Here is a 25,142-nt window from a genome sequence, read left to right as displayed (position 1 = left end):
TGGATATCTAACATAGACTTGGATTATTGACTGGAATTTTTAACTTCCAAGTCCTTTTGATAATTTAAATTTTTATATGGATGTTGCTTAGGATAAAGGTAAGTATGCATATACATGTAGGACAAGAATCCCTTTATTTCAATGTGTACAACCCAATGACAGAAAAATTGCGACAGGTTTAGAAGAGGTAGTAATGTCATAAAAACACTTGATCATCTCTTGTTAATCGTGTTACTACAATCTACATTGTACTTGCAAATGTTACATCGTTATTTTAAGGGGGTAAGTTATACTTTGGACTTGCAAATCGGAATATTAAAAATTACCATGCTTTAATCATCGTTGATGATATCTAGTGTTGGGATAGCGACCAGGACGAAATAATTTTCAATGCCTAACTATGCAACGCATTTTATTGTGGTAAAAGCCAACAACTAAAATGTTAAAAGTTTTTTCTGACTTAAAACCTTTCGGCCAGGTACTAGGTTTGTAGAAATGCACTGGCTTTGGTGCACGGCAAATAAAAAATGATCAAAATAAATCGTGCACCTTGAACATTTGCAAAATGTCAGTGAACTTTCTGACAGCCACAATCCGTCGGACTAAAAACGCTTCCTCAATTAATGAGGTAAACGTTTTGCTAATTAGTGCAGAGTTTAATTAGAAGCTCGTTTACCCTGTCTGATATTTGTTATAAAGTTGTTTAATTTCAAGTGAGATTACAGGTACGGCAGGCAGATCCAATAACGGTGAGAATGGATACTTGGCCAAGATTTGAAGGTTGATGTTTTTTCACACGGTTCAACCAAGGACGTCGAACATCAGTGCACTATGTAGATGTTGATGGCATCAATATTTGCCTTTATTGGATATTGTAAAATAAAGGAGACTGAGATGTTTAGGTTGAATATGAAATATCTAAGTAACAATCGGAGAAATGTGTTAGAATCACTTTGGCACGACATTTGATTAAAAGATACTGTTATAGCCGTTTGAAAATCAGATAGATGAGCATTAACCGAAATGTTGGTGTGAAATAGCAGGTATGATACTAAGGTAACCTGGTTTATGAATTTTGCATTAAAAAAATATCTCTATTCTTGAAAAGCAAGGCGATGTTCAAACAAGTTATAGTAAAATAGTAGGCTATGTCAGATAAAGGTTTCTTGGCATATAAATTTCGCTAAGGTTAAAGCAGTGGTATATATGGATCTAGGCAGGAGGCATGCAATGTCAAGGTGTCAAAATGTATTCGCCAGTGATTCATTTCATGAAAGAGTGGACTATGTACGAAAAAGGTAACCTGGCTAATAATTTTGCTTTTCAAAATTGTTTCTTCTCGAAAATGCAACGAAAGGTTAAGGCAGTGCTACGCATGGGTCAAAGTTGGTGGTACGATGCATTGTCAAGGCGTCAAAGGTATTCGCCAGTGATTCATTTGAGGAAATACGGAGTCCAAAGCTGATATTTTCAACTGAATGAACTCAAAATGGATATGTCGTCTAATTAGGTCATGTGTCAGAAATGGAGAAATGAGATTTGACAATGGTTCCATTGGTGCCTAAGTTACTTTACTGCAGAGTAATGTTGTGGTTCAAGTTGGCGAAATAATTTTTGTTTGGGTGCAAACCCTATTTTTCTGGTGAATTATGCACGTTGATAGTAGACAACAATGTATCTTAGGAGAGACGATAATTAATGTAAACATTGAAGATGACATTTACGTCGTTATCATAGTTAAAAACCAAAATCACAAATGCCCCATTGCAAGTTATAGGTACCATAAATTGTGTAATAACATACGCTTTAAAGTTGATTGACGTGATATTCATAATTTTGACTAAAGAAAAAAAGGTTGAAAAGGGAGGAGGAAGGGTTTGTTCCTTAAAAGTTAAGTTAAGAAAAATGGTTAAGAGAGAAAAACATGTAACAAAATTCAAGCTAACCCTTTTCCATATCAATGGTGGTCTGGTCGATATCCAAAGAAGGGGTCATGATTGCAATGTATCCCTTAAACACCGGGTAAAAAATACGGGCTCCGTTAACGGGCTACTCCGAGTATATCCTTGCGCGTTCGAGAGCTCCACAGTAGCGATCCGGCCGATAACTTAGTCAAAAACACAATAAGTGCTCCCCGGCCTTTCCGCGATTAGCCGTCAGCGGGATACAATGAGCGCAACAACACGGGCAGGGGCTGACCAGTCAGTGACGAGGACGAAAGCCCTGAACAATAAATGACCCTTCTTTTGTCCAAGGGTGACGTTGATTTGACCAGAAAGATTGTGCCAAGTCAGAAAATGACCAAAAGTTTAGAAAAAGGAGGCGTTTTTGTATGTTCGCCGGACCTCCGCTGGTTGTCTTTGAGAGGTGGATCTTGAGTCGCGTTATTGTCACCTCTAAGGACGTTTGTCGTTCTCTCAAGATCAATTCTCACTTCATAAGGGTTTTTCAGGGGATTAACCAACTCTGAGCGCCCACAGTATTGCTTTGCCATTTCATAGAGCTTTTAATCATGGATTGAAGGTACTTAAAACTTAATTTTAATTGAGATTTGTCGATTAATTGCTTTCGTGAAGATTGGGTAGTTTTAATTGAGTGAGGGGAGCTCAGCACGGCTTTTAGTTCAAGTGCTGTATTTCACACTTGAAGTCTGTAGTGGTTATACTGCGGACGTGCCAAGCATTCAAAATCATTCAAAACTACATTTTTTTCTCAGTGAGTTTTGTTAGATTTCTTTGCCATTTGTCAATGGGGACACGTATCTCAATTATCACAGGTAGACGGCCATTAACTCTCACCTTTTGTCATCTTTTCATTTTTCGCTCATCTTTTATTTGCATCGGATGACATTGTCATCATTATAGGTCATTTGCGGTAAATTCGCATCCGATCTTGACTCTAACTAGATTTCAACAGGAATCAAAGTTGTTCAAGAAGGTTTTGTCGAATTTTTCAAATTCAGAAGAGGCGGTGTCCCATCAAAAGGGGCCACTTTAATGCTGACGTTGGCCAGTATAGCCCTTCCAGACCGGAAGATTTTCCTGGTCAACTATCGAATGACTTTCAATGGTATTTCTTTTCCTGTAAGGTTTCATGAGGAATAAACTTACTTTCGTCTGGTGTCATCGGGGTAAAGCCAAAATCTGAAAGCAGTGGGGCAAAATTGATCAAACAGCGTTAGCGCTAACGTGAACTTACAATGTAGTCCAATTTAAATATAGCCAATAGAACTAGACAGGAATAACAATGTCACTAACGCTGTTGAAAACAGACGTTATATTTGCCTTCTACAAGACGTCAAATGCTCAGCCCCCCATTTTTCGTATCCAATTTCAAGTAAGTTACAAACCCCCACAGAAATGTAGCCTTGTTTTCTCAGATGAGTCGGCTACTTAGCTGCTTAGATATTAGCAAATGTGAGTATATATTTTCCTAGGCGGAGCATCGAAGCGGAGATAATTCATTATCGGTTTCCCCAGATGTTGGTATTGGTATTCTTGGCTTCTCACGCGCTGGGTTCAGGCGGGGAGATACCAGGATACAGGGCCGAGGGTACGGGTATACAGGATCTGGGGGAGTGCGGCTGATTGCGACAAGGATCTTATTGATAAGATATAGAATATCTAGCCTAGATGCGGTTTATAGGGATAAAGATATTGGTATCGGTGTTGTTGGCAAAAACCTGTATTTTTAAGGGTTGAGATCTGGAGCTGTGTTTGCAAGGGTTGCTTAGTATACAGATTGGAAGGGTAGAATGCCGTTTGGAAAAACACGAAAAACTGGGAGAGGAATATTGTTTATCTGGTCCGTTGTGCTCGTGTTTGGAAAATGTGAAAGTTCTTGTTCGACTGATGAGAGATATTTCTTTATGCCATTATGTAAGGCGTTGAAGGAAAAGATCCCAATTATTCACGTGGGAGATATATCAAATTGTTCGGGGGAAATTTTATTTGCCAAGGCTTCATGTGAAGTATTTTACAAGTTTCATCGTCGGTTACTCGAATTAACTTGTGTTTGTTTGTGCGTTTCCCACCATAGTTAGAAGCGTTATTGCCAGATGTAAGGAGAGAGGTGTTCTAAACACTGCAGCTACGGCAAACATACGGTTACAATACGTACAGATTTGTCTAATTAGTACAAAAATCACTCCGATGAGGACATTCAAGTGCTTAAACCTAACTAATTATTACCGTCATTATGCTTATAATACATATAATTATAGTGTTGTCTTGTAGGTTAAGGTTTTAACGAATAATCCAGGTACTCAATGGAGGAATCATTGTTTTATTAATGGTCCGTCTCCGTGGTGTTTTATGGATAAAATACGGCAGAAATGATAACAAAAACGGTATTAACTCGTTTCCCGCTTAGTTATGAATGCATTGAATATTCAGTATCAATCTATATTAGTTTTTGATATGGTACATTAAATTCATTTTGTCGTGGCGATATGTTATTATCCATCAAATGTTACAGCAGGAAGTACTTATAACTGTTCAATGGAACTATTTGGCGTCATATGCTTTTGAACAAATTTCGAATTACTAAAACATTGTATAAGCTAGTGTTTCAGCAGGAAGTAAGGTGCTTTAACGTAAATGTACAATAAGATTGTTTAGCGTCATATGTTTTTAAACTAATAATTACTAATTGTTTGATGTTGAGTCTTTGTAGTAATCACCAAGTCGTTTTTTAAAAGTTAGAGCTGTGACGAATTACAATTACCCACATTCGAACAATATCAATTCTGCTTAAATTTAGCACTGTAACATCAGAACACTTTACCAAGCCGAGAGGCCATCTGAACTTCAAGTTTAGCAATTTTCTCACTAGTCAGATTCGTCAAAAAGTGACTAATATGCACATATCAATATGTCCAGCAGCCTACTGAAATGTCACCTTTTATCCAAATATAAGTTAACAGTAATTTGATATTTTTCCAATTGGTTCAGAAGAGTCACATAGCCTGCTGCAGACCTATGCGTCAGTTGGCATAAATTACAGCCCTGATCCAGCGTTTACAATTAGGCATGTATATTTGCCACCGCTAATGAGGCTGTATCGTTAATTAACGCGTTGATATGATTTCCAGCGACCCGCAAACGCCGCGCAGTGGTTAGCGGCGAAAGTCAGTAATAGACCCATAAAGGGTAATGCTAGCTCTTGCGAGCGGTATCATTCTTACCGATGCTAACTTAGTTAGCTAGCGCGACCATTGTGACTCCAACCCCGCCGAGACGAGCAAAATTAAACATTTTCGCTTTGGGTTGAGCGATGTGGTAATAGGTTTACGAGCGTGAGATTGTAGTCATTTTCTTGATTGTTTCTCGGGGAAGGCGCGGGGGATTTCGTTATGATGCACAGGAGACAACACGAGTCGTCTCAAATGTTTTCATTGATAAATTTTGTCCAGATTCAGATGCTTCATGTCAAATGGTTAGTTTATTATGTGGTAACAAATTTTTTTTGTCATGGGTTTATGGTTATACATAAAAAAAACTTATTACTTTTAACTTTTAAGTAACGTTTTTGATGTACATATACTTTAAAGCATGTACTTGTCATTCTATAGTTTCCATTTATCATCATAAAAGGTTATTTCAGCTATGAGAGGTCTATAGGCCTACTCCATCTGCGGTAGGTCGTCGTGCTAGCCGAAAGCCTGGAGCACGATGTTCACACACACTAGTAAATAGGCCTTTCGATTTTGTACCGAGAAAAGTTTGTTCAAGAAGTTTGGTGGGACAATAAGTTAGAGTAATAATGTGCTGATATTTGGTTCGTCGGCTAAAGGAATTCTTGCAGGGATTTTCGATATTTTGGCATGAACATTTGGAAAACGAAGCCGGGGAGACGTTGGAAATTACAAAATACATTATTTTAGCTTCAATCTGGAAATGCTTATTTTCGTTGTTAAAAACAATGTAATTTGCAAAAACTACGTACGCTGAGGGAAGTTAATTAAACGAATCCAACTACACAGATATGATCGGAAATTTAAAAGTATCTAAGAATTACATATGTAAGCGAAACACACATCGAAATATACAAATGCGTTCTTGTATCATACATGTACATGTTTAAATAAGTACACGTGAAGCATGCAGGATGTTAACTGAAGTTTCAAATATCTTTGCATGCACAATTTAAATTCTTTTGTTTCAAAGATACCCAAACACATAGAAAAGAAAAATCGCTTTCGAGATATTGCAGTCAGTATTTCTTCAATTTGAGAAACAAAGTATAACTTATTGAAAAGTAACGGTACACAAAACACACATAGGCCTATAGATATGACATTGCAAGTCCAAAAACAGATTTGGTTCTCCGGAATTTTCAGCAAGTAATTTCAAATTATAAAAAGATCGTAGAATTCAAGGATTGAAGAAAGTACTCAAAACAAAGCATTGCATTACTTAAAGCTGATGTAAATGCACACTTACTTGCCAGTCCTATCTATAGGCCTACAGGAAACATAAAATAGTTTATTATTCTGATTGAAGAAATGAAAACCACAGAAAGAAAATTTAGAAAGTTGTTTGAAATTTATCATATTGCAAGCAGAGTTTGTGACATTCGATGTTTTTCAATGTTAATATTCATGAAGAATGTTTATTGGAAGAACTTCAGAAGCTTTTTACATGAAAAGTAACGCGAAATGGACCGATTTAAAGGATAACATGAAAAGACTTCGAATTCGGCTAAGGAATTACAGATAAATCAGACAAAAAGGGGTTTGAATATGCATGCAGGGTTCCAGCCTTTAGCTTTCAGGGTTACTCTTACAACATGGGGGGAGGGGGGTGAAATTAAAACAATACCAGCTGATTTATGATTTCATGGAGTACGTTTGATAATTTAGTTGGAGATTTTGTGGTGATCTTGCCTGACCCTGACATCATTTCATTGCCAAATATTTCTCTGCCACCTCGATTTCTAAAACCATGTGACATCGTAAACAAACCCAAGGGACGCTTTCAATTTCATGATCAGACGACAAAATAATTTTTGCAGACGATTTGTAGCATCCGTGTACGGATTCCAATCAAATTCATTGGATAGAATCTAAAAATCAATAAAGAGTACGCCAGAAAATGATGCAGCCAGCATCCGAAGCAGACGGTAGGACGTCCCACGAGACAACGCGGTGATCCCTGAACCATAATAGCACATAAAATCCCGACAAAAGGTATCCTTAAATAATAGAACATCGTTCCACTAACAAACGTCGTGCCGTCCGAGTATCTTCTCAGTGTCATCCATAGGCCCTGAGAAGGGTATCCTAAATTCCAAACTTTACTCCGGAATCCTTCTTCACGCGCTGGCCGACGGGTACCATCCAAAATTCAAGATGGCGCCGATTTTGGCTTCCGCGATCCGCACACGAGGGAGGGGCTACCCATTCTCATTCTAATGCAGCCTCATCATTAAAATTCATATCTAGTGGCATTTGGCAACTTATCCATCGTCTTTTCAATCATTTTTATAATTGTCACTTCTTTGTTCAGTCATGTCAAGTCATTACACGCGTTCGGCTGTATCAGTGTTTTGTTGTCGTAAATCACTGCGGACTTTTGTGGCTCGTTAACTCAATCAGGAGGAAGGGAGCAAAAAGAGAAAGCCATCAGCTTCGATCTGTTAGGTTAGGATTGATTAGAGTCCCGAACATCACCAGGAACGATAAAATGTAATTGGAAATTTCGTTTAGGTAATGGTAAGTAAATAACAAATAAAATAATGATATACCATACGATAAAGTGCTCATGCCAAGTATGTTCCACAGCAAAAAAGTAGATAGAAAAAAGTCAAGAGGAGATAACCATAGCAAAAAATTAGAAACACGTTAAAAGTAAAAAAGAATGGTATTTCAAGCTAGCAAAGTCGAGGCATAGTCAAAAGCCATGCAGTCGATTAAAATTGATGAAAAGTTTATGAATATCAAAAGTAATTAAAAACGAATTCAACAATATAATTTGAAAGATTATCAGAAACAAATAAAGGATCAAGGACGATGATATTGCAAATTGCGATATCATGAGATTGCCACCGATGCATGGACAGTGTCTCTCACGATCCGAATGGCATTTAAGGCCAAGGTCACTCAATAATGACGTCGTTTTGTGTAAATTTCAAAACACTCCATTTTGATTGTATTAGTGACGTATTTGTCACGTGTGAAGGACGTACAGGATTATGGTCTATCTCGTTTGAGTGGAAGTTGTCGCATTGTAATGCTAAGAGGATTTAGATTGGGATTAAAACTGTTCAAAATCAGAAAGTGTATATCAATATCTGTCTTGAGCAGAAAACAATGGACTGAGGTAGTGAGTGAAATAACTTTTAAGCGTGCGAGAGAAAACGATGAAAACAATCTTAGAGGTTTTAAGACTCAGCAAATCGTATTTAGCATGCAAAGGAAAGTGATAAATGAATGACTAACATACAGTAATAGGTAAAATTAATTTGTAAATTGGGTGTAATGGATAAGAATGTTAAAATACACACGTGGATCGTCAGGTTTTATGAATTCTAGTCCGGTAGGCGGGCTATCCCAATGGCTGTTAGCGGTGACTGTCGAGTTCGGGGCACCAATTTCTAAAAATATCAAGACACACAATTTAGAATTTCTGGAGATGAAAAATTTCCAAAAGATCTGTATAATGGGAGCGAAAAGTGGAAATTTCTAAGAAAAAATTAAAAATATGGAAAGTTTGGAATTTTGGAATTTTCAAAAATTTCAATGCTATTTTGAAATTTTCAAAATTTGGTCGATTGGTGCCGAAATGTTAGCGTGAAATGAGAGTTAGATGCAATTTTTGATTTTTCAGAAATATCACTTTAGCCCCGATTATACATGTACATAATACGTATACATGTAGCATTATACATAGAAAACCAGAGGACCCACAGAACACATCAAAAGCAAGGCAAGTATACATGAACTATGGATGAATGCATAAGGTAGGGGATCTGATGGTACAGGTTACAAAAGAGCAAAAAATATTTTCAAGGATTTTTTGCTGCCTTCCACCATCAAGGATTACTTCTACCTATTTAGTAAAATATACCAAGTTAACGAAGACCATGTAAGATCAGCAGAATTTAGTCGAATTTTTTGGTGTCGAAATTTCGAATATTTCTTGAAATACCTGTACCATCAGCCCGAACAGGTTAATGGTGAATTATCTATAACACTATACTGGTTATGATGATTGATAAATGTGTAACATACGTCAGGAAAACAAAGGTTATACATCTAGTTCACATTCTAAGCAAAATCTGCTGAATCACCACATTTCTAAAAAAAGGCCATTTATGGTGAAAATTGCGTGTGTATGAAAAAGATTGGTCCAACCTATGGAATGTTAACGAAGACTGCTTGAGCTGTAGAAAGGTCCCACATCATACACTTCAAGACACTAAAGGTCCCAAGTGAATTTTAAGTTGAACATGGGATGGTGTTTCTAAAGTAGTGAGGGGGACCGTGCAGACAGATGTACATGCAGGCAGGCTGGCAGGCAGGTGACCGATGCTCATGGCGTACACTTGGCGCGACTTCGCAAAAAGGAGATGTGATTTTCTGCAGGACTGCTTATATCTTTTTCCATGTGCATGGAAACAAATGTCAAGATCACAATCTGTGAAATGAACTTCTTTTTCATCACATCACACAACTGATTAAAAAAACCCAACGAAATATGGAATCAACCTGAAGTTTTTTTGCTGGCAAATGAAATTACGCTGCGTTGTCATGGTAGTTTTCGCTATATTCCTTCAAGGAAAGACTTCCATTCGTATTTTTAATGCATAACGTTCAACCTACATGTAGACGATATGCCAGATGTATAGGACTATAGAAGAAATGATGATAAGACGCGACGTTTGGTTCAATCATATCACTATCACTATTTTCGTGCCTGACATTTATTTCGTTACCTTATTTACCTTCAAAGAGCTATTGGGATATTTGGAGGCAAATCGTCCCAAATCACCTTCCCAACTTTCATTACATCATGAGAAGAACTTAAAGTTCTTTGCCTCCAGCAGCTTCTGTATGGTAGGCAACTTTTTCCCCAAAGTGAACCCTCCATGACCCTCAGAGGAACCCCCTTTATGAATGTGCATAACCTTGTCACTGCCAATCTAAGTTACCACGTATTTTGCATACCTATGCTCAGTTACACTACAGTGTAGCCATACCAAGGGCAACATTTAAATATTAATTAGCAACTGTGAAAAGGCATCGCGAATTTCGTCGTATAATTATGGTTTTCGAACTCGAGCCAAACTGTCAAACCACTGAAGGTATTAGCATTATATTTCTGGCGCTGTATCTGATTTTTGGATTGCATTACAAGTTCCCTTTAGTTCTCAATTGAATCTTGGTTGCTTTGAACATTCAGCGCGCGGTGGAAGTTGCGAGTTAGATTTCCATTCTTGTAGAAAGGAACAGGAGTTGTTGAAAGCGCATTGTTCAGAGAAGCTGATTTCTAACTTTATGTTCCAGAGCCTGTACTGATATTACAAAGCTTGACTCGGGTACTGGCGCTTTATCTTGATCGATAAGCATATTCTGTTTCAAGTTAAAGATCAGATCTTGGATCAGAACGAGAAATTGATCTGGTTATCCAAAAAGATGATTTATTCCATAAGATAGACAGACCTCAGTAGATGCTGAGAAAGCAAGATTCAGATATTTATCATTTGAAGAGAGTCTAGGTAACGGGATTTGCAATATTTAATATGTAATATGAAAGAACAGAAGGGCAAAAGGTATGAAGGTAAGGCAGGATAACTTGATAAAGGCTTGGAGACAGTAACCGTTGTCATCAATTCGAGCGGGGATCTCAGACGAATGTGCTCAAAGAAGCTATTTGCTAAGAAGTAACGATACAAAAAAACACCAGGGAATCCTCTGCTCCATACTTTCCGAAAAAGCTCAGCCGTTCTACCTGATGGCTTAGCGACAGACCCCATCTATGAAAGCTCCAAGTAAGGGTTAACGCTGACTACAAAAAAAGACCTAACACACTGTCATTGCTTCCTTTTGACATCCTCATCATTGCTATCTTCAAGATAAATCTAATTACAGCAAACGAATGCTAGAAATTTAAGCCAAATGATCAACCTTTCTTGAAACCTGCCTCTCAGCACTTTGGATGAACACCAAGGCAACCGAAGAGAAAATATGGCGAACCGACCCCAGCGGACAGGATGTAATATTCCTTCATAACAAGAATTAATTTCAATTGTCATGGAAGACATCGAGATTCGTCTTTATTAATTCTGCAATCAATTGCTTGGTGAACAGGACTACATGGTATAAATCTGACATGATCTAATAAAACAAATAGAGACAGGGGAAATATTATGTTGGCTGTCAAGAAGTCGGCGAGGGGACTGATTAATCATTGGGGGACTGGGAGAAGAGGAATATTGTCGGTCGTACTGGGACATTTGAGGCTTGCTGGCCTTGGAGTAACGCGATGAGAGGCTGGGGCATGTGAAGGTACATGATGAGAACGGATAAATATTAAGGCAACGCAATGATTGGCAAAGGACAACAATCTAACCCCAATATGTCCAATCCCCATGCACCTAACAGGGCTTCGCGTCGGAGCAATTTGTACCAAGACAACCAAAATGTACGTTTAACTAGCGTTTCGTTCGTATTCAGTGCCAGAACTCTCATTGTAAACATTAAATTGAAGTTATGAAAATCAAGGCAGAGGGCCCGAATACATTATAGATGTTATAATTTATAGATAAGATAAATGTGTTTGCATAATGAAGAAAAAAGCATTTAACGACATCGCTCGACTAAGCAGAGACAGTTCTCAATATTCCCCGCAAAAATATGAGATATCAAATAATAAATTTCGCATAAACGACATCCATCATCAACTCTGTTCTCCTCAGCAACCCAAATCATCCATCTTCCTCATCCGAGAAGGGTGTCAAAGATACCTTGAGCGAACTCTTGTCCTTTTAGCAGCTTGTCTTTTTCCGGGGGTAATCAGGCGAAATGTCGTGATTATGACATTCTCATAGAGGTACAATAATTCGTTAGTGTGCATTTGGAGGGTTTTCTGTACAAGGGTTCGGGTGCAGAGACCCTAGACGCAGGACCACGGGGACAGTCCTTTTTTCACGGGTAATCGGGCGAAGGTTGGCTGTTATGATATTTTCTTGCGGGGACAATTATTCGTTAGTGTGTATTTCAAGGGGACATTGTAGACGGAGGGCATGTGTAGTAACGTTACAGGGTGTGGGGCCCTGTCGACGCAAATATACGGGGGCAGTTTGGAGGTCAACCTTGCAGGTGAACATTTTGAGAAAGTTTTAGTGCGTATACGGTACTCGTAGTGCAAGAAAACGAGGAAAGAGCAACGTCAAGCACTGTATGTGGAGCGCATCACTGTTTTTTCCCTTAGGTCTAGGACATGTGCACAAACCAGATAACTAAAGAAAGAAACATTTTTTAAAGATGTCACAATGTGTGGTACATTATTTCTAGAAAGGGTGACATCCCGCAACAAACAGGATGCGTAAATATCTCCCAATTAATTTAATTTTGCTGCGATTTTAGTTTGACACCAAAGAAAAATGAAAAAGAAATGAATTTCCTGAAGTTATTACTTGCTGAGTATTTTTCATTCAGTCAATTTCTTGGTATTCATGATTTACTCTTGGCGTATCTTGATCTTTGTTTGTGTACGAACTGCATAGATCCTTATGTACACCATGATCTAACAAGCGTATCTTCCCCTAGCACTCTCTCGATCTAATCGCGAAGGAAGAGGTAGCCCAAAGATGATTGTTAAATCACCCAGAAGAAAGATTGGGCTCATTCCAATACCATATGTACAGGATTGGGCAAATGAAATGACCACGATGTTTTGTACCAACTTCTGCTATCATTGCCAGCAATACCTTAAGAATATATATACTTTTATACTTTACATGTAGTTAGATTGATACAGATGTTGTCGAAAAGAGCGTTCAACAATCAGAAGTTCACTTATCATTTACAGCCGTGTGACGACAAGTTGACGACAATTTACTTTTCATCGAGACTGTACGAAGATGTCTAAATGTACAGTGTATACGATGTACAGACTCAATGTACGCTTTGAGTCTTCCGCTCAATTTGGTAAGGTTTGAGGCGACTTTGGTGTGAGAGCGTGTAGCAGTAACTTAGCGAATGTACAAACTGTGGGTAACCATGTGCATACTCTAGTTTCCACTTAATTTGATGGGGTTTTAGGCTAGAAAATATAGCTACAACAAGAAGATATCGACCATCGATGTATAGAGTACTTCATTCATGAATAGTTTCTGTACTAAATTTGACTCTGCATACATGCACGTTACAGCACAAAAGTTTTGCTAGTTTCGATTTTGATTTTTCAACTTATGTCGGCGCTTTGCCTGGCGCACGAGGCCGCCATTCCAAACTACAAGACGGGTTTGAAATTACATGTGTACAACCTTCATGTTTATTATTGGGTGGCAAGTAGCATTTCTTTGCGTGATATCATGAAATAACAATTCAAGGGATGGTGACCAAAAGAAACAGCGGACTCGAGATTTCATTTTGTTTCCAGACTTGTATCATGGTGTAGCCATATTTGCTACGTCAAATGCATCTGAACTTCTCTTCGCGACACCGTAGTGGGTAATTCTGACACAAAATAAAAGTAAGGCGGATATTTTGTAGGTGTAGTAGATTGGTGAATGTTGAAATTATCAAAAAGAACCCAAGAATCTCTTCCTTACCTTGTAAGATCACTCGAACACCGGTCATAGTCCTTCCTGAACACTTTATAACCAAAACTAGAACATTTGCCCCGAAAGTTTCTCCTTATTCTGATATCATAATGCGCTTTACTTAATTGTATTCTACCATTGAAGGCAAAGGATCGGTATCCGAGCTAAGTTTCCGCGACATCTAAGTTGTAGGGTTCTCCAATTCAACTAACGCGGGATGACAGGAGGGGGTCCCCTTCGCCATAAAGGATACAACTTATTGGCGAATTCTACTTACTAATTGAGAGCCCGCCATTTGTTTGGAACGCAGTTGGAAATCCCCTTGGTTTTGTCTGGGAAAGCTCCCTGGTTAACTGGCCGAATACCGGTCAGTAATGACCAGGTAGGAGATACCTTGGTCATCAGAATGTCACCCTGATCTTCGACCCTGTCATTTTCTGCCATCCAAACTTGAAAGTGGGCGATTAAACAAAAACCCTTCGACATGGATATCCTTCAAAGCTTGATTCGGTTTAAATGCATGTTCACTGATCTGATAGATAGTTGCTAACGTTGGCGTTATCTTACCTCTAGGTCATGGTTTCTCCTTCACCTAATACAGTTACATAAGGCCTGCTCAGGTCTAACGCCAACGTCAACACTAGCATTGTTCAAGAAACTGTCTCATAGTGAACTGACCGATAATGTACAATTCTTAAAATACATGTAGAACTTTTTTATGCTGAACCTCTTATTTGCTAAAGTTTCTGATCCCGAGGCAATGTTGCGTTCTCACGTTCCGTGCATCTAAAACTGCATATCTGTCATGTACGTATCCGAGAGTTCATTCATAGATCAATTCCAGCCGAAAATATGCGTAAATTCTGCACGACTAAAGTTTCTCAACTCAAAGAAAGAACTCTTCATTTAATTGAAAGATGTTGGTTTTGGTGATCCCTCCGGATTTCGACCTCTCTTCTGATGTTTTTGTTGTCTGCTGGGGCGGCGGGAGGTGGCTAGTTTGGTCTTCATGTTCATCTTCAGAACCCGGGTGGCAATTTATGAAGATGCCACAGAAAGTTGGAGAGGATTCGCTAATTTTTCAAACACTTAAGAGCATTTTTGATAATTCGTTCGAGGATGGTCTCGGAGAGAGCAAAATGTTCCAAAGATATGAAACTGCGAATTACAACTTTAAAACTGTAAAAAACAGAGGCTATCAAATGGTGACTTGTAAGATAAGTCATGGCATCTTTGTCATAGTTCGTGAATTTAAGAGATATTTTAATGGTAAATTTAATATCAAAATTTATTTCAACAGTTTCCTCGAGAGATTGTCAGACGGAGACGGTTAGAGAGGTAAATAAGATATGCCCTTAGATTTATTGAAAAAGTTTCTTGACTACCCGAATTCAAGTGGTGCCCCCTGTCGTAAGTGGAACGAAATACCCCCAAATTTTGTTATTGTTGGAACTTACCTGCATCTAGACCATAACACTGGCTGTGTCTTTTGTACATTTAACAGTGCACTCTCTTGTTAGGTCAACTTGTTGAAATATTTTTTTCTAAACCAATTAGTATGTACTATCAGAAATTGTGTCAATCATGCAATTAAATGATGCTTCACTTGAGCAGGACAGTGTCACGGTCTAAGTCACAAGTCAATTTAGAGTGCAATCATCACTGACCGAAAAAGGTATGAAGATTCGTCACAGAAGAGAACACTATTACTCCAAGGGGGAAATGGGGCAGAAAAAGACGAAAGAAATCGTGTTCGATTAACTGGCAATTTTCTCTTAGCGTGAAGTGAAATCGTCCGAAGGACCCTTCAGTGGAGTGCGAATATAATTTCAGTTCACTTAAATTTGTTTGAATTGAATGTGTATTTTGGCAGGAACCGTACAAAATACACATCGTATCTCATCAAACTTAGGTTGAACACTTATACTGGGATTCATGGATATCATGAAGTAACGTGTTCACCCGTACAAGTAGATTAACATTGTTGAAGCCAATTTATATATGGTGATTTGTGAGGCCTCGTGGATGGCGCACCTTCTGTACTTGACGGACTTTCTGACGTATTGCGGTTTGCATTAGCTTAAAATCACCTAACTCACCGTGTAATTGTGAAAACCCATGCTTAAAGTTGCCAAGTAGACATATTCATGTACAATTAATCTCACCAAATGCATTGAATTTACGGTCAAACTTAGCCTGAACATTTTAGGTCTGTAGACTTTACTGACGCCATTTTGGCTACGGTGGGTCAAAGTGTACTTAACGTTTTCATTGAGATTTTTCATTTTGTTAAATGGGACATCAAATTGACAACAAATGTTGACATGTTGTCAAATTTGTGGTCAATTTGCTTCGTTTAGGAAGAGAAGACCAATACGGATGAATTAGCCTTGTCCTTTTAAAGTGTTAAAGGTGTGTTAATGCATCCAGTCATCTAGTGTAGTGTCAAGTATATTTTGAGAAAAAGTCTCTATGACATTTTCAATCTTGGTGCAGTCTGGAGAAGTGGAACATGACAGAAGTCGACTGAAAAAATTAAAAAGGACACACTTTATCAGACGTCACAGATGTTACCTTCCTCTTATCAAAAATACAATATTAGTTGAGTTGGATTTAGAGAGAGAAGGGCAAAGTGTGAAAGAAAAATCCCCAAATTGATTCAGTTTTTTCAATTGAAAGATCATGTGTTCAATATCATACACTCCACAAACAAACGAAGTCTGACAATTTCCAATGATCGTCTTTGTGACAGAATTTACAAAATCGATGGGTTTATACTCTTGAGAAAACCCCTACAGACTATTGACGATGACACCACAGACTGCACTGAATCTACGGAGCATTTCCTGCAATAATACACCAAATATTGCACAGATTTGCGAATATTACAAACTGACTGATACAATTCATGTCCCGACATATTGGTGCATTAGCTGCCACAAGAAACGAAGCTGAACGAGCGTGTTTGCGCTTAAATTGACTGAAAAATTCGCTTAACAAGGCCACGTAGAAAGGAGCTGTGCTGTACCAGTGATGACATTAGCCGTATCGATCCTTACAGTCTTCGGGAAGATCAAAGGGGCGGACGCTGTAGCTTTGGTCGGTGTGAGCAGTAGCTCAAGTGACTGAACGTGCATCCTCTGAACAAGGCCATCGTTCAGCGCAAAACCACCAAAAGCGGGGTGTTATACCACTCACCAGTTATACAGTCTCTAGTTTATTGCCTCTTTCATATTTGCACCCTTCTTCCCGTGGTCATCTCTCTGTTTGTCCCTGGCCATACAATCATCCCTACCCCCGGGGCGTATCCTGCACAACATCATCAGCGGTCTCTTCATCACGCGCCAGATAGCCACGGACATATTGCTGAATTTACACATTCATTTACCATTGATGTGCAACCTACATTAACCTCGTATCAAGAAGACGCGGCGTGCAGTCATAATCTGGTCCATGAAACACCGAACATGGATGTTACACTGACGATTTAACGCCATTCTTGCATGCTCCTGGCTCTTATGGTTTTTTATACTCTTTACAAACCTTGGTGGTTGAGAGGTCCTAAGCAGGCCTCTGGATCGTTACACTTTACTGAGTGCATGTTGAAGTCAACCCATCATCAGGTTTTGCTCATTAGATCTTAGTTGTCCAAGTAAGGTCATATATCATCATTTAAAATCAATCTGCTCCTATTAATGTGTAAAATGTGGTTTATTTTGTTTAATAAATAAAATACAACGTTCAAACGTTTGATAAATACAACGTGATGAGAGAAACGAGTGTACACCCAGAAACACGTAGCGAAGAAATTCTTGGTAATGCACCATTGTCACACCAATGGATTGTTCATACCTTTATACTTTTTTCAAAGCATTAAAAGGCAAAATCTGTCTTAATCTTTCAAATGATCGATCTAGTTTCTCCACAGGAGTCCTCACTCGCTATTTATAAGCTATCGACTTTAAAGGACGCTTGCCACATCTGCCGCGAAGTCATGGTGGTTGTTTTTCAAACCCGTCTTTTACCAGAACGACATGAGTCAGTTGTGACGTCACAAAGCAAACGCTTTCATTCTCTGTCATGAGATTATTTCTAGTATTTGAGGTTTTACTCATTTGTGAGGCGATTGCTTCTACAGAATCCTCTACACCTTTGGTGGTACAACCAATTATGCAGGCCACCAATTGATTTTTGAAGACCTCTTCGTATCTCATGTTCAGTGTCATTCAGCCAATAGAGTAATGATGAGGGAGTATGGTACTATGGTTCTATATTCAGTTATTTTCAATGGAACACTCTATATATATATTAGTAAAACAAAAAACCAAGTCAGTTGTTTACTGTTTCTTAGAATTTTGGCCTCTAATTCAGTAACTCGGCAAGACGATGCCGTCACAAATACGCAATCTATCAGCAAACTGCTGATAGTTATCGCAATCGTTCACCAATTCTTAACAAACCAAGTAGGAAAATCCCTTTTGAGTGGTTAAATGAGCGATATCGTCAATCAAACCGCAGAGGAATTCACCAACAAGCTTTTGATAGTCAGTCAATGAGTTCAGCAAACACTCGTCCGTGACTAGCTTAATAGAAGCGAGGTCATCTCAGGAGATTTACACCACTTGGTGTGTTGATGGCCCCACTGGTGACAATGGTGACGAGAGGGTAAATCCAATATCGTAATTGGTGAACAATGGGACAGTTTATGATATGTAGAGTGTGAAAGTTGATACCATGTTTACTGAGAGCGAGAGTTCTTAAGTGCTTGTCCAAGAACATCATTCTGGTAGCTCCTCGTGTTCTATCATTGCGGTTGCTGGTGTGAGTTACCATTACCATTTCCAAGCATCTTTTGCTCCAATCTTCTGCACCCATTGCATATACATTGGAGCCAATAGCCCGTACGTGAAGATGCGCCGAGGAGGGCCGCCATTTTCACATGCAGACACAATAACCAAACATGTGCGTAGCTGTCGGCGATCTGATCGCCAAACAAATTCGCCGAAACTCTTCCCCTTTGATGACGCAAGCAAATTTCATTGATATAGCCGCCGATTTCACAGCATTACGACCTACAATCACAGTGAGATCACCCCCTGGACCGATGAGGTAAAATTTGGACGGGGCGTGAAATTTTGAGGACACCAGGGCAGCGAGTCGAATCAGTGCCATGTTAAATTAGTAAGGCAGTCACGTCCCAGTCTGGGCCATGATTAATAACTCCCGGATTCGGCGAGGTGTCTAGGTCGCCGCGATTTAAAACCATTTTAACACCTAAATAAAAAACGTATCATGTAACATGTCAAAGAGTTTATAGCGAGCTATATTGAAATAATCAGGCACTTGAGTCGGACAGGACTCGGCGCCGGGGTCTGAGTGGTTAATTCTTTTTACGCCTCTTTTTGGCGAATTTTGTGTGAAAATAATTGCCCGATCACGCTTAAGATCTGGTCCGACGCGAGCCAGGTTTTCCATTGGGAACAATGCGTACGGCATGGTTCTATTTTTCCGTCCTCTTCATCCGTAGACTGGTCGCCGCCATGGGTCTTTCAGGCGGGTAATCCTCTAGCCCTAAATCACCACGATCATAGCCGAGGTATAATAAATTGACCAAGAAAAGTGTTGGCACCTTTCACGAGAAAGTTCCAGCCATAACAAAGCAGGTTACACCACCATTACACCAAAGCAGAAACAATCAAGGAGTGAAGGATTCGAGATGAAAAATTGACCCAGTTTGGAGAAGAAATAAGATTCTTCAAAACAAGGAGGCGTGTCCGAGAATTGTATTGGAGGATCCGGACGTCCGGAAAGTCTATTTTAGTATGGCTTTAAAAGACTAATAATTGAGGCCGTTTGATACTAAATTGCCTCAATTCCTAGAGAAACAGTTAACCAATTCAGGCAGGTTGATATCATTGTGATATCGTGGGCTATTTCGGTGGAAATGACTCGCGGGCATGGCGATACAAGAAGTTTCAAGATGGCCGCCGTATTTTTGGCACTCTTCAACAGAAGGAGGGGCAAAGCTCCAGGGCTTTCTCAAACTCCTCCAGGCGACGATGCTTTCTGTAATTTAGTCATTTTCGAAAGTAGCAACTTGTATCAACTGCACACGCTCCCTAGGGGCCCAAGGTTCAGGGGCCCGGGGGCAATACGGCCACAAGGCCCGAACCCCACAGGCTGCGTGGTGATGAAGGTGTGACCGAGGGGCTGGAAATCTAACCATCTATTAGGAAAATTGAGCGTCTTCCTTCAGGCTGTAAGTTGGTACGTTTTTCTATCAAAAATCAACCAACAAAGGCAAAAAATCTAGGGGGTCAAGGCTCCCAGGATTTTTCAGATCGGCCTGCGTGGGAAAAATTGAAAATCATGAGTACTTCTGGAACAAAGGATTCTAAGAACTCAAGCAAAATTTTGAAATATAGTCACGAGTACACAGGAAGTTGAATTTAAAAAAAAACAGATGCAGACCTGCTTTGTTTTTTGCTATTCAAGCTACTTGATAAGATCTTATTTCCATCATTCGCCAATTCTCGGGTATCTATGAGCAAAACGGTCTGGTACCAACTTCTTTCCTCTTCCAAGTTTGTTCACTCTCAGCAATAACGCCTCGGGGGAGAGGGGTGCCAGAGCCAGTGGTCGATGCAAGGTGCATGTTCTTGACACGATACAGGTCCCCAGCTCGATACCAGATTGGTATTGACTTGATCAACCGGGGAAGTATGGTCGACAATCGGTTCCAGTCTCAGACAAGTTTTATACATAGCTCCCGGGAATTTGTAGACATAAGAAAAGGTTCATAGCTAATGCAAGCTTGTGAGTAACTTTCAGAGTTAAACATATCCACCAGGGTAGGGGTTTTGAGTTTGACTTTACGCGTTGAGAAAAAAAGGTGTCGGTAATCGATGACCCATGATCTTCGTTCTACAAAAGAGCAATTCTCATTTCATGACCTGTTTGGAGTCCAACTGTCATATAACAGTGCATTACACTTCAATTTGTCTTGACAAGCAAGATACTGAGAAGACCCCTGTGAGGTTAACATCACCATGAATAACACTGGTTAATACGGTGACAATCAGGCACCAGCATCTGTTCGCTGAGGACAGAAATACCGCGGAGCCTCCAGTGGGCGGGGTGTGGACACTGGTCACCTTCGGCTGCCATGTTATCGCAAGGGGTGAAGATGAGGCGATGATTCTACCTCGAATTGGTTATGACCATTGAAAGGGATTACTCCATGAAATAGGTTACATAAACGAAGACCAGTAAATGCATTTACATGTACATGTACATGTACGTTTTCTTACTCATTATGTTTTGGTGATAATGACAGTCATACAGTAGATGAGAAGAGGAAGGCTTGATGGTTTGTCGACAGCCACACCCAACAAGAACAAACTTAGAGTAGATTACCGTTATCTACTGCTGCTGAAATGAAGAAAGCCATCTTGGAGCATTCTCTTGTTCACAGCTTGGAAGAAAGATTAGACCAAAACGCTACTAGGATCCCTTCAATGGCTCCGGCGTAATGGGTTAATCTGTCAAGATCTTAGACATACGGTGTCACCAACCTCCCCAAGAACAACAAGGCCGTATCTATCGCCCCTTGATTGCGATATTGACTCAATGTACACTCTCAACTGAAATCGATTCCTTCGCTCGATTCTAAAAACAGATTATCTGTTTTGACTCATTCGGCGTCAGAGTTTCGAGTTGGTGCAAAAATGAGACGAAAGTGCGAAAGTAAGACGAAAAAGCTATGGTTTAAGGGAAGAGATGACGAAGAAGTAGTTTTCTGGTGCTTGGTTGCAAGAAGTGTTTTGATTGATGGATGCTGATCATATGACTGTTAACCCAGTAATCAGGAAACTTGTATCATGTGTCGTAACCAAGGTTAGCTCCACGGACACAGGTGTCCTAACTTAGGTTGCACAATGAAAAGCCTTCCCTGCCTAGAGATGTAGAAGCGAACTCCTTGTTTTGGCATAAGATTTATGATATCATCACACTGCAATCATGGTTAACAAAAATTCGCCTAATGACAGTCTGAACATAATTTTGCGAACCGCGGACTAAAATCGACCAAACCCGCCCTTTTCAAATAAAACGCTTTAGTTTCTCACGAAAGAACAAGCAGTTGAACTTCCTACAAATTTTTGATAAACCCTCTATTTTACATATGTAAAACCCGTGTTTTCTTGGATTTGCGCGTTGGCGTCCGCCAGTATGAGGGGCCGTCCCTCCTTCTGTGGGCTCAGGTCTCAAGAAGAGAGCCCGGTGTTTTAATGGCTGAAGTAGGGAGTCCGGGCTTACTAAAGCCATCTGGTCACACCTGTCGGGGGACTGAACCGCTTCTCAATAACGGGCGTGCCTGTAATATATTTCCGATATATCTTACTTTTTCCCCGATGAGACCTTGTGAATGGCCCATCTTGGTGCCCTCCCAGTCCCAAAAAGACTTGACCTCACCTTTTTGTATCCTTTGTCTAATTGTTCGACATCTGCACGGTGTATGTAACCATAAATCTCGGAAGATTTTTTCAGAAGTTTGTTCCAGTAGGATTTTTGGAAAGGAGGAATTAAGGATTGTTTGCGATGTGGTATCTGCACTGCACTTCAGGGCAAGTGTATCATCATCGGATATACATTAACCAACATTTGGTGTACGTGTGGTAGCTGGATTCCAAAAGACTAGACAGGGTCTTACTGAAATATGTCTAAAATCGGAGTGGACTTTTTTGGGAAATAGAAATACCAACATTCACACTTAAAGAGATCTACTCAATACCCATCATTTAGAAGCCAAACTTTTACTTGATATCTTATGATTAGTTCGAAATATCTCAGCCCACCGTCACAAACTATCACTATGACCCTGATGAAGCTCTAATCCCATTGTGTAAACATCTGCTGTTTCTCCTCCGACCTCATTATTTCATATTGGCTCAATCATAACCGACCTCTGATTCTATTGAGAAATTCAATTTTCAGTTAGGAAATCATTGATTTCGCAAGCAAAATTGAATCTTTAGTTGTGTGTGAAATGAGAGGTATGGCAGAGAAGTTGATTTTCCTTGTATTCAAAGGTGACGTGTAGTTTTTTTAACTTCGATTATTGTGTGGATCGATGAGTTATATTTTCCTGTGATTTTAAACTTGGCTGTGAGTCAAGTGGTGACTATATAACGTCACATATCATATAATCACCCTTTTCACATTTAGGGTCGCTTTATTTTATTCCTGAGTACAACAGCTACAGCATCAGTTCTGCATCACCAAAGGATCATCCCCAGAAACAAAGGCAGTACACCAGGGATAGTCTGGGGCCCCGTGCCACAGCAGATAATAGCAGGTTCCCCGCTCTCCAGCGGATATTAGCTGCTCTGACCCGCAGCGCTTTGGGGGAAGATCTCCAAATATCATAGAACTGTCTTTCTCTGATACGATAATTATTGCTCTAGCGCTAATTTCATTGTTTCTTATATGAAAATTATGGGTGTTGTTGGGCATGCTTGAAACTCGATTAAACGCCTAACTGAGATTTACCACATATCACTGCGCTGTAAGTTTGGCGTATCACTGTTTGTTAGCAGTAAATCGATGAGTTGTTGTCGGACTTCCATTGGTTGTATTCTGTCTAAAGTATTACCATGTATATCCTTTGTTTTGCGGTAATACCGGTGGTAAAAGAAACCCATCGGTTTCGATAGACATGTGATTTTTCAACACCTTTCTGTATGACATTTTGATATATCGCCATCAAGTCTTCAAGACCTGATTCAATGGAACATCCAACACCCACGCCCGGAGATAATTGCAAAGGCATTCTTACATGAAAATGAGAGAGGACAGCGCGAAAATGACACCGACCATTTGTCTTTGTCATCTTGGCATTGTGGATATCAGAAGCGGTCATAACACTAATGAAATGAATGGATTGAAGATTAGAGGCACAAGTGCAAGTGGGTAGATCGGTTACCGCAGACATCTGAACGATGTCATCAGCTGAGATGACACCATGATGGCACTAGGCAGGGGATTAGGCCAGTGAGGATGGGATATTTCTGCTGAAGATACGGCATCCTGATAGCTGACAATTCTTGTTATCTTCACCAGCAATGATAGAGGACCCCATGACAGGGCCAGCGAGGTTATCTCCCCCACCAATCCAAATATGTTATTTTCCCCAAAACAAAAGACGCGTATTCCTAACGAAAAAAGCCTGGTTATCCCCCTGTATAAGCTCAGAATGACATTTCTTCAATAATATTAAAAAAGTGATGATGACATTCTGTCTGTCATTTCGCTAAATCTAATAACAATTCATCGCACAATAAAGGTTTGATTTATATTCATTTGGACGATGTAATGATAGTTTCGACAGTTTAACAATGATTTCATAACATCATTTCACGCTATCAATTTCTTCTTTCAGGAGCGAATATAGGTGTCATTTTGTTTTAGCATTTTTCTCATAAGTTGTTTTTGCGATGGTAATAACACAATTATGTAAGATTACATCAAGAGCAGTGTTGTATTTTCGAGATGAATAGGGTCTCGTACAGTGGGAAATGCAACTTTTATACGTAGTGACTGGGGAGAAAAATGGATAACAAGGTTTTATTATTATGTGAGAATGCCTAATCATGTTGACATCTGCAAGGTTGTTTCTATGAATAGGTTTGATGCATAGCGAAAGCAGGACCTTTTATCAAAAATCGCCAGTGGAAAAATAGGATGTATTCTTTTCTTCTTTTCCCAGCGCTGAAATAATCCCCATGAAATAACGCAATATTTTTCTCCATAACGCAATATTTTTCCATACAGAGCAAAAAAGGCCAGCATTATCTTGAGCGATATTAACTGAGGTTTTTATGTGCAGCCAGTTCAAGTCCCTCAGGGCTGCTTGCCTTTTAGGCTACATCAAAAGAACTGAAGACAAAATATCTCTAATTGAAAATATCAATGTTCTCAATGGCAGACGTTAATCCCGAGGATTGCCGATCACAGCCGATGACAACTCCTGCCCTGCATCCAGCCACGGAGAAGCCCCGTGCAATTCATGAAGCAATTGATGGAATTACAACGCAATAAAGATGATCAGAAGGAAAGAGATTTATTTGCTTTAATCCTTCTTTTGAAATCTTGTCGAACTAGACAGCGTTGAAGGGGCTGCTTGCGGTCATGTTGTGTGCGCATGTGCCGCAGACGACAGGCACATTGTCGCGGGAATATTTGTGCTATTTTCCCTTTCTTTGTCCGCCAATCGGAAAAGTGGATCCTAATGAAGTAGAGTGACACTTAGAGGAGTCTATAATCCGTTTTCATTGGATAAAAGTTCGAGAGGGCAAGACAGCCGAACAAACATG

General features: G+C 39.6%; 1 protein-coding gene across 12 annotated transcripts in view; it reads right to left on the bottom strand.

The window, feature by feature from the left end:
- Nucleotides 1-25,142, bottom strand: part of LOC135492361 (paired box protein Pax-6-like) — a 129,794-nt gene that overhangs the window by 34,105 nt on the left and 70,547 nt on the right. For 8 of the 12 annotated variants that reach the window (XM_064778779.1, XM_064778788.1, XM_064778790.1 and 5 more), the window contains 2 exons: nt 8,506-8,595; nt 3,111-3,143 (listed from right to left, as the gene is read on the bottom strand). The exons of 1 other annotated variant lie outside the window; for it this stretch is intronic. In XM_064778779.1, coding sequence (XP_064634849.1) covers nt 3,111-3,143; nt 8,506-8,595 — 123 coding nt within the window. Of the gene's footprint in view, nt 1-1,946; nt 2,066-3,110; nt 3,144-8,505; nt 8,596-25,142 lie in introns of those variants that run through there. 3 more of the 12 variants (XM_064778784.1, XM_064778786.1, XM_064778791.1) reach the window with 3 other exon arrangements.

Source organism: Lineus longissimus, chromosome 8, assembly GCF_910592395.1.
Source record: "Lineus longissimus chromosome 8, tnLinLong1.2, whole genome shotgun sequence".
In the NCBI taxonomy this organism is placed as follows: Eukaryota; Metazoa; Nemertea; class Pilidiophora; order Heteronemertea; family Lineidae; genus Lineus; species Lineus longissimus.
The sequence above is the reverse complement of the archived record's forward strand: the minus strand, read 5'-3'. Positions and strand labels throughout refer to the sequence as shown.